The 8,493-nt window shown below is 40.3% G+C and overlaps 1 protein-coding gene across 3 annotated transcripts; it reads right to left on the reverse strand.

The window, feature by feature from the left end:
- On the reverse strand, positions 1 to 7,371 carry erlin1 (ER lipid raft associated 1). Of its 3 annotated transcripts, none has more exons than XM_034898009.1 (12): positions 6,848 to 7,371; positions 5,450 to 5,578; positions 4,071 to 4,152; positions 3,272 to 3,318; positions 3,124 to 3,185; positions 2,902 to 3,027; positions 2,681 to 2,754; positions 1,918 to 1,976; positions 1,680 to 1,771; positions 1,409 to 1,498; positions 1,167 to 1,246; positions 1 to 323 (listed from the first exon to the last, which is right to left on the reverse strand). In XM_034898009.1, exons 2-12 carry the CDS (start codon positions 5,560 to 5,562, stop codon positions 150 to 152), a joined length of 999 nt encoding a protein of 332 aa, XP_034753900.1. In that variant the 5' UTR covers positions 5,563 to 5,578; positions 6,848 to 7,371; the 3' UTR covers positions 1 to 149. The 3 variants fall into 3 exon arrangements, with proteins under 3 accessions (XP_034753900.1, XP_034753898.1, XP_034753899.1); XM_034898007.1 differs by having other exon boundaries at positions 6,790 to 7,371; XM_034898008.1 differs by having other exon boundaries at positions 6,709 to 6,893.
- Positions 7,372 to 8,493: the final 1,122 nt, after the last annotated feature.

An 8,493-nucleotide genomic window follows, 5' to 3' on the forward strand; every position in this document is an offset into this window, starting at 1 on the left:
CCATTTAGATTTAAGACTAAAATGCATAATTAACCAAACTAGCTGCAAAGCTATCCCACCCACCATCATTAGTTCAGTGCTCTCCATCTCACGGACAAGACAAGTCCTCATCCGGTTCTCCTGTCCTGTGCAGAGGCAGAGCTTCGGACTCACTCTGGCTTCACTTGTTGAGCATTGGGCAGATTAGGGGTGCGCACAGACTTAGGGGGGTTGTTGGTTCCCTCTACAAACATGTTGGGGATGTCCTGGCCGAAGTAGATCTTACTGTTAGCTGCTATGGCTTGGTACTTCATCAGCTCCAGGTACTCTGGCGTTAACTTCACCTGTAAACAGTTAGACAACAGTATGTGAGGTTTAGTTTAGGGTGGGCTCGTTATCAAGGTCCATGACAATACTTGTATTAATCTGAACTGACAATATACAGCATGGCTCAAATTGAATACAACATTGCTGCTGGCTCGACTGTGGAGGATTTGGTTCCAAAAAAGGAAGTGAATTCAGTGGTGTGGAGGTGGCTGACAATATCAACGTTCAGAGAGAAGAGCTGAGGCGCTAAAGCACACAAGAATAGTCACATACTCCGACACAGTAACTACACTGACCATAAAACGAGTTGCTTTACTACGCTGTACATTTTAGGAAAAGGTATCAGGTTCTGTTAAAGGACATCTGTTTTAGGACATTAAAGGACATGTACTGTACAACCCACTGTAATGTCACACAATCATGTTTGCTGGGGAAAGTGGAAGAGAGGTTACAGCACGTTACATGTCAGTGTAAACACCTGTTTAGTGTGATCATCACCAGCTGGACATGTTTAACCCGATACGGTCTGCAACTATTTAAAGTTAGTTTATTGTTCGATATTGATCAGCCGGACTCAGCTGACTAACACCATTACAGCAGAGCCATTTCCATAAACAACTCTGATTTGAGAATTACTTTAGAGCTGCTCTGCCTCTACCACCACAGACAGAATAGACGTGCTGGCTGTATAAATCTGATTACACCTGCTGAAATGTTAATGCTATTATTACTATTATATTGTAAAAATAATTGTATGTTAGAGATCGCAAAGATATCCCCCATTATTGTAACATTGCTTTAAGGCCATTAGATTAAACGTGGTGTTTCTGTATTAAATTGTGTCAACAGCATTTTTTTACCCTGTTTGCTTCGGCAAGCTTGGCAGCAGTGTAATATTCTGCATCAGCCTTGGCCCTCTCCTTTGCCAGGAAGGCAGAATCTGAAACAAAGAGACAGTGCTGAATGAGGCAGACACTTGACAGACCAGTTCGCCAGTCACCAACCCCAAACCCACCCACATCCACCCACACCCCCACCCCCCACACACCCACACTCACATACATCTATCTCACAAAAGAGAAGTGAAAGCAGTGAGGCTAACCTTCTATTTCAGAGATCCTCTTCTCCGTCTCTTTCTCCATCACCAACTGTTGGAAGTGGATCTCTGCTACCTGGGCCACTTTCTGAGCCTCTATGGGACAGAAAAAAACATGTGAGCTGTAACAGCTGTACATAAGGTTGAGGGTTACACATGGGTGATTGTAGGGTTACACATGAGTGACTGAATGAAGAAAGAAGCTAAAATTATAATGACCATCATGCAAATAAAAACCTAGCTGGCTCATTTACAGTAAAAAACCCATCACATTTACCAATAATGGCCCTCTTCCTTTCAGTCTCTGCTTCCTTTTCCACCACCCTCTGAGTCTGAGCCGTGACTAATAGACGAGTCTTCTCTGCTTCCCTTCATATACAACACACATACACACAAAGCAAGGTTCTTGTAAATATTTTCCTTTCTGTGTGGTCTTACATGAACTGAGCGGTCGGGTAACAAAATTTGAACCATGCACTAAGACTGTGTTAGTAAGTACAGATTTACAAACTCACATGAGTTCAAAGTTCCTCCTGATAGACTCAGGGATCTTTGGCTTGGTAACACGGACTGCCTTCATCAGGATATCCAAACAGTGCAGACAAAAAAAAAAACGAGAGGAGGAAAAAATGTTTGCACTTCGCTCGCAATCAATCTGCCACAAATGTTTTTCCAGAGAGCTGGTTATCAGGATATTTAGTCTTTTCAAGTTACACTTGGTCTGCTGGTAGCTGTTCAGAATGTGAGTGGAGGAGTGAAAGATGTTTTTATTTGACTAATGTCATAAGAACAGTAGCTGAGAGTACATTGTCATTGGCTCACAGCTAGGTGTATAGGCTAATTAGCACAGGAGGTTCACGGCAGTGGGTGGGTTTGGAATTATAGTTTAGTGTTGGATTTTAACAGTTGATAACACCACAACAATACTGGACTGATCGTACATAAAATCATATTGTGCTATAGCTATATTACCTGCAGTTACCATGTTCCTATTCTTTCATTTACTTTGCAAAAGTGGGCTCCGCACATTGTACAGTACAACTGAAGTTAGAGCCACGTAACTTATATTCCACATTGTCTCATTAGGAGACTACTGCAAATACAATATGCAATCCCTGTTTACATTCTTTCATTCAGTGTGAAGGGCAATCGCACAAAGCATAAGGTTGGCACTGTAAATAGCTAGATGTTTGATAAGGAAAAGCAAGCCAGATTTGTCAGCCTCCACTGGGACATGAATTACTGTGCCCCTTAGGTTATGTGTATGTGTTCAAATACCTGTATTGTAAGTCCAGGTGCCATAACGTTAAGATCTTTCTGCAAAGCAGTCTTCATGTTCTCGTCTATAATGTCTGCAAGACAACAACAAAAACAGCAGCTGTTAGAATACACAACATGCCGTGCTTCACATTTTAAGAATTTCAAGAATAAACGCACAGGACGAGTTGCATTCTATTGCATTAAAATGAAGCAAAACATTTTTACAAGCGCAGACTTACCAAATAAGTCAATGTAGACCTCCTGTAGTGTGTGTACACTGCAGAACTGGTTGAGTTCATGGTGAATCTTGTTGAAAATAAGAGTTTTGTCGTAATCCGCCGTGTAGTTCCTCACAGTGTCCACCACTGCAAAGAAATGACCAAAGACAATGTTGTAATGCCAAGCCGCTGGCTGGGTTGATGTGTCAATCCTAAATAGACGGAAATTAGAACGTGTTGTACCTGCTGAAGGGACCAGCATGTTAACAACTTCTATTCTGTCAAAATAGATCATCACACCACCACTATAAAGAAAAGGAAATCTGTTAAATACAGAACCATTTTCGTGGCTGGAACACTGTGACAGCTACATCGATAACCTCCGTCTTACCTCGTTCCACAGGGCACATTCTTGATCTCATCAGTTTGGAGAGTAGTCTGGAACCCAAACATTAAGTTACAATCATATGATAATGATGAAGAGTATTTTCCTACACAGGCCCTTTTATAAACATTAATCTGGATTAAACATGTGACATGGATATTTCTCAAAGTTGCACGTTTCTAGTTCAGGAATTTCACTGCTCTGACGGTCCCAGCCCATGAGAATCCAAAATAATGAGCTAGTCACATCCCTGCTATTATTTTATTACTATTAAATGTTTGCTCAAATAACAAAGGTTGGTCAAAAAGATCTCGGTAGCAAAAGCTGTAAAAACTATTTTTTTTTTTTTAATTATATCTAGTTCTCACACTAAATACAATGTAATAGAAAACGTGTTTATTCTTAAAGGTCCCATGGCATGAAACAACCCCCCTCCTCCCCTCAAAAGCTACAGACTCAGAAATGGCACATACTAAGGAGAGCTCATTGTGAGACTGGCTGTAATTCTGCACCAAGGATACATTTTGGGAAAAAGACTTTAAATATGGTATTAGGGGACCACTTGGGTCTATATAAAAGCATCCAAAGAGCATCTTGTCATGGGATTTTTAAAACAAAGCACAGCAAATGGTGCGTGAACATGTCACTGCATCCATGGTTGAATGGCAACTGTTTGCACGCTGCAACTGATTTATTTATAGAAGATCCAATTCTGGATTTCATGTATCAGCACCTTCTGGTTGACTCTAACACTGCACTTGCCTCTGCTAACAGGCCAAGTTTCAGGGCTGAAAGGTAGGTTTACCTGCACTGATCTGTAGGTGGTAATGAAGGGCAGCATGATGTGATATCCAGGACCATTGGGAGAAGTCAGCAATGCCCCACCCCTGAAACAAAGCCAAACTAATTATCTGGTTTGACTTCTGGATATCAGATCATCTAGTGATTCAATTAGAAGAGTGTGGACAAAAAAATACAAATAAAGGGTGGACAAAAGAAAAATACAAATACAGTTTTAATGAGGGTATAGTTGTGTTTTTGCAATGTTGCAACATATTACAGGTTGTTCCTGTTATTTTTTAATGAACACTGACAACAATTAGGGTTTAATATATGTCCCATATTTAATCATTTAGTTGTTAAGTTCTATTCAATTAAATTTCCCCTAAGGTCTAAATTCTCTGCAGGGATTAGTAAAATGTTATTTTGAGATTAAAAAAAAGACGCTGTTAATCCCACACTGGGGAACTTCCTGGGCTACGGCAGCTTAAAAGACAAAAACAAAAAATCTGAATAACATAAATACACACTAAACAGACATAGGAGATAAAATATACCAAAAAATTATAAGAAATACAAAAATAGAATTAGTTATAATGATAGTAATAATAACACCATATGTACACAACAAACACCCTTATATCAACAGACAGTATACACACACAGACAGACAGACACACACACACACAGAATATATACACACACACACACACACACACACACAAGTAAGGTGTGGATGAACATAATTAAGCTTTTGCACAGTTAGAGGTGACAGAGCAATAACTAAAAAATACACATAGTGCAGAATATTGTCCAGTCATGGATCATATTGCAGAAACAGCTAGCAGTGCTACATTATGATGTGGCATTAAAGAGTGACTGTTGCCGGAATGAAGGACCACTGTTAGCGCTCTTTCTTGCACTGAGGGTACAGCAGTCCGCTGCTGAAGGAGCTCGCGTGAGCTCGTGTAGGGGGTGAGAGGGGTTGCCCATGACTGATACCAGCCTGGCTAACATCCTCCTCTCCCCCACCTCCTCTATGGAGTCCAGAGGGCAGACCAGAACAGAGCTAGCCCTCTTTACCAGTCCGTTCGGCCTTAACCACTGTTACATTTGACTGATTTATACAAACATCTGACACTTGTTAAGACCATGCTCAGATCTGGACTGGAAAATTCAACTTTAACAAGTTGTTGGCAGCGGCCTCTCTTTTTGTGGTCTTTGGTTGGACCAGTATGATTACGCACGGCTCACAATCCCAGATAATATTGCCCTTTCAAGGTAAAATGTGTATGTATCATTATCAGGAAATATACCTCTTTCATACAACAATAAGCGAAGCACATTCCAAGTATATTTGTTATTTCTTTTAGGCACAGATATAAAAGGTCAGTGTTCTGATACCTGTAGTACACAGCAAGGTGTCCTTCTTCTACCTTGTGAATGGAGGAGTGCAACATGATGGCCATCACTCCTGCTATTGCTCCAAATACTGCCCCTATGTGCGGCATCGTCATCCTCGCTAGTACTCACCTACGGGCAGCGAAAGAAGCAGAAACATTCTGACATATTTATACAACATCACAGGGCACCATCACACCTCAGTCATTGTCAGCAGCAGTGCGTCAGTCATTTAAAAGTGTTAGGTATACCTAGCTAAAACTAATGCAGTCTCACACATCAGCCCTGAGAGAAACCCTACCCTACCTTGGATGTTTTAGTGTTCGGCTTTGATTAAACTGTTTGAGAGGTATTTATCAACTTTATGGTCAAAACGTTATGGTCTTGGAGACTGTAGTTTTGAAGCTGTTGAGTTATATTGCATTATACAGAGAGATGACCTTCACATTTAGTGTAGTTTTGAAGCTGTTGAGTTATATTGCATTATACAGAGAGATGATCTTAACATTAAGTCTAACGTTACCCTTAAATGGAGTGGACACAAATTCATAAAATAATACCCACCTATCAGTAATCTAAAACCTATATAAGGGGGAGGAAATGTATTTGCACAGATCTTTAAAAATAGGTTATCTTAAAAATATATCTAAAAAATAATGAGATGCTCACTCAACATAATGACTTAGTATGGTTTTTTAACGTTTGTCGTTTTTTCAGAAAGCTTCTCATTTTTTTTGAGATACTAACAATATTTTGAACTGTTTTTTGAATGTTTCGAATGATTTTGAAGTACTAGCTAGCTAATTCTATAATGAGAACGTTTCTCAATATAATGACTTGCAGGATTATTATTTTCTTATCGCATTTGGTTGAAACGTACTTAAAAACCTTATCGTTAGCTGCCTCATTTAGAGAGTGCACTTCTCAAGTAGGAAGCAAACAGCTAACGCTAACATAAACGGTGAGCTAGTTAGCTTGCAGAATTGCTTATGAAGAAACTAGCGACAAATCCATACACATATAGCTACCCGTTTGCACCACAGATGTCTCCTTCAATATAACGAGCACACAGAACGTCTGGATATATTTAATGCATAAATAGCAAAGGCTGATACACCATTCCCCTGGTAACGTTAACCTAGCTAGCTAGCCCTCATTATTGGGTGGGTTAGGAAGACAGCTAGCTAACGTAACTCCGTCAGTTTCTTGAAGCTTAGTGCTAACATTAGGACTTCTAGCGTAAATCCAACGAGTTTACTCACCTGTCACAAAGCTGAAATAAAAGTACTAATATGCACGCGTGAAAAAAAAGGCTGGTTTATGATAAATAAAAGGAGGGTTACCACTGCGATCGAACCGTAGCCTTTCTGGTCTTATCATTCAACGTCCAATCCCCCTCACCCCGCCTCCCACAACTTCCTTCTTCTTCTATGGGTTTAAACGGCAGCTAGCATCCTTATGTTGCTAGTGTCACGTAGCTATGTTATAGATTTTTAGGAAGCTGACCACTTTTACTAAAACTCAAGAAGCTAAATATGTACCTTACCCTGGCTTTTGTCACCAAAACTGTTTCATTTCATACAAATAAAAGGAAGGCAGACTGCCACGTGCAGCGCCTCAATTGGATGTGTCTGACGCTTTGGAGCTTAACTTCCCTACGTTTCTCCTACAAATGGGCCTTGAGCTTGTTTGGAGGTTCTAGCAGGGGAGCGTAGCTACTGGTACACCGAAGGATGGACGTCCGCCGGGGGAACCACCGTCCTCTTCCACCGAGCGCGGGGCTTCGGGAGGGACACACATGGAGCGGTGAGGGAGGAAGGGGACACCCGCCTAGCCAGCCAGATCAGCCGAATAAACCCTAGCGATCAATGGGGTGACAGATGTCGCAGCCAGATCGCCCTCACATCCAACATATAGAGAGTGGACAACTTCTATTTGTAGCACTGAATAACAGTAGTATTTACTATCAGGGTGTCGGACTTAAACGTGTCACCCGCTTTGTACATAGTTCGTTTCTTACTACAGTAGCCTACAGCTTAAACGATGTTAACGTTTTTTTCAAAAGGGTGAATAGGTTGATTCTTCTTAAAATGCGACCACTTTGTCTTTTTCCCATGATGTTTAGCGGCAATATGTTAATTAGCTGTAGTCATACTAGCCAGAACTAACCAATCAATGCCTGTAGATGTTTCAGAAGGTCTTCCACCATGTACACGCTCTGCGCCGGTCTTACATTAGGGAAACGTGCTCTAGTTTATTGGCATTTCTTTAAACCAATCATAATTGTCCAGGGCGGTGCTAAGCACCATTTATGTCTATAAAAATCCGCGGTGCCGCTGCAAAATATACTCGGAAAAAACTTGTTTTGGTGGAACATGTGGACGATTAAATTCGTTTTGTTTTTTTACCGGCAACGGAGCAATCCTTGGCTGTAGGCCTAATGCATTTCCTATTGTAGTTCTTTCTAATTGCTAAAACACATCTGAAACCTTGCTCCATTTTCAGAAAAAATTCAACACAAAAACCACAAAACTTTTTTACCCCAAAACAGTTTTACCCTTGTTCAAAATCAAACTCTGCTCTCAAAAGAAACAAAGTGATCAAAATGATATACATTATCAAGCAGTCAGTAAACGCTCCGCTGTCGACATGCTGCGGCAGATGTGTCGCGTTTGAGCTATGGTGCATGGAGATTTTTTTCTGAAATATTGTTACTTTATTCTTGTAATAGCCAATTATAACTTTTTTTATCACAAAATATCAAAACATCTGAAACATTACAGTCCAGGAGTTTATTAAAACAGTAAAATGAATAATGAATCATTGAGGTGAACAATTTTCATGCCCATTTAAGGAGGTTACATCCCCAACAAAAGATGCAAAAGAGGAGAATAAACGATGCCTGAGCTACATGTGTGCTGACTCAGATATTATTACATGTAAGTCGATCTAAAGGAGAATTTAATACAAAGCAATAGAGAATGCTTGAGAACCTTATTGCAATGTATTCCATCATGTTTTAGTATTGTTTTTCATACATACATATA

Source organism: Etheostoma cragini, chromosome 17, assembly GCF_013103735.1.
Source record: "Etheostoma cragini isolate CJK2018 chromosome 17, CSU_Ecrag_1.0, whole genome shotgun sequence".
Classification (NCBI taxonomy): domain Eukaryota; kingdom Metazoa; phylum Chordata; class Actinopteri; order Perciformes; family Percidae; genus Etheostoma; species Etheostoma cragini.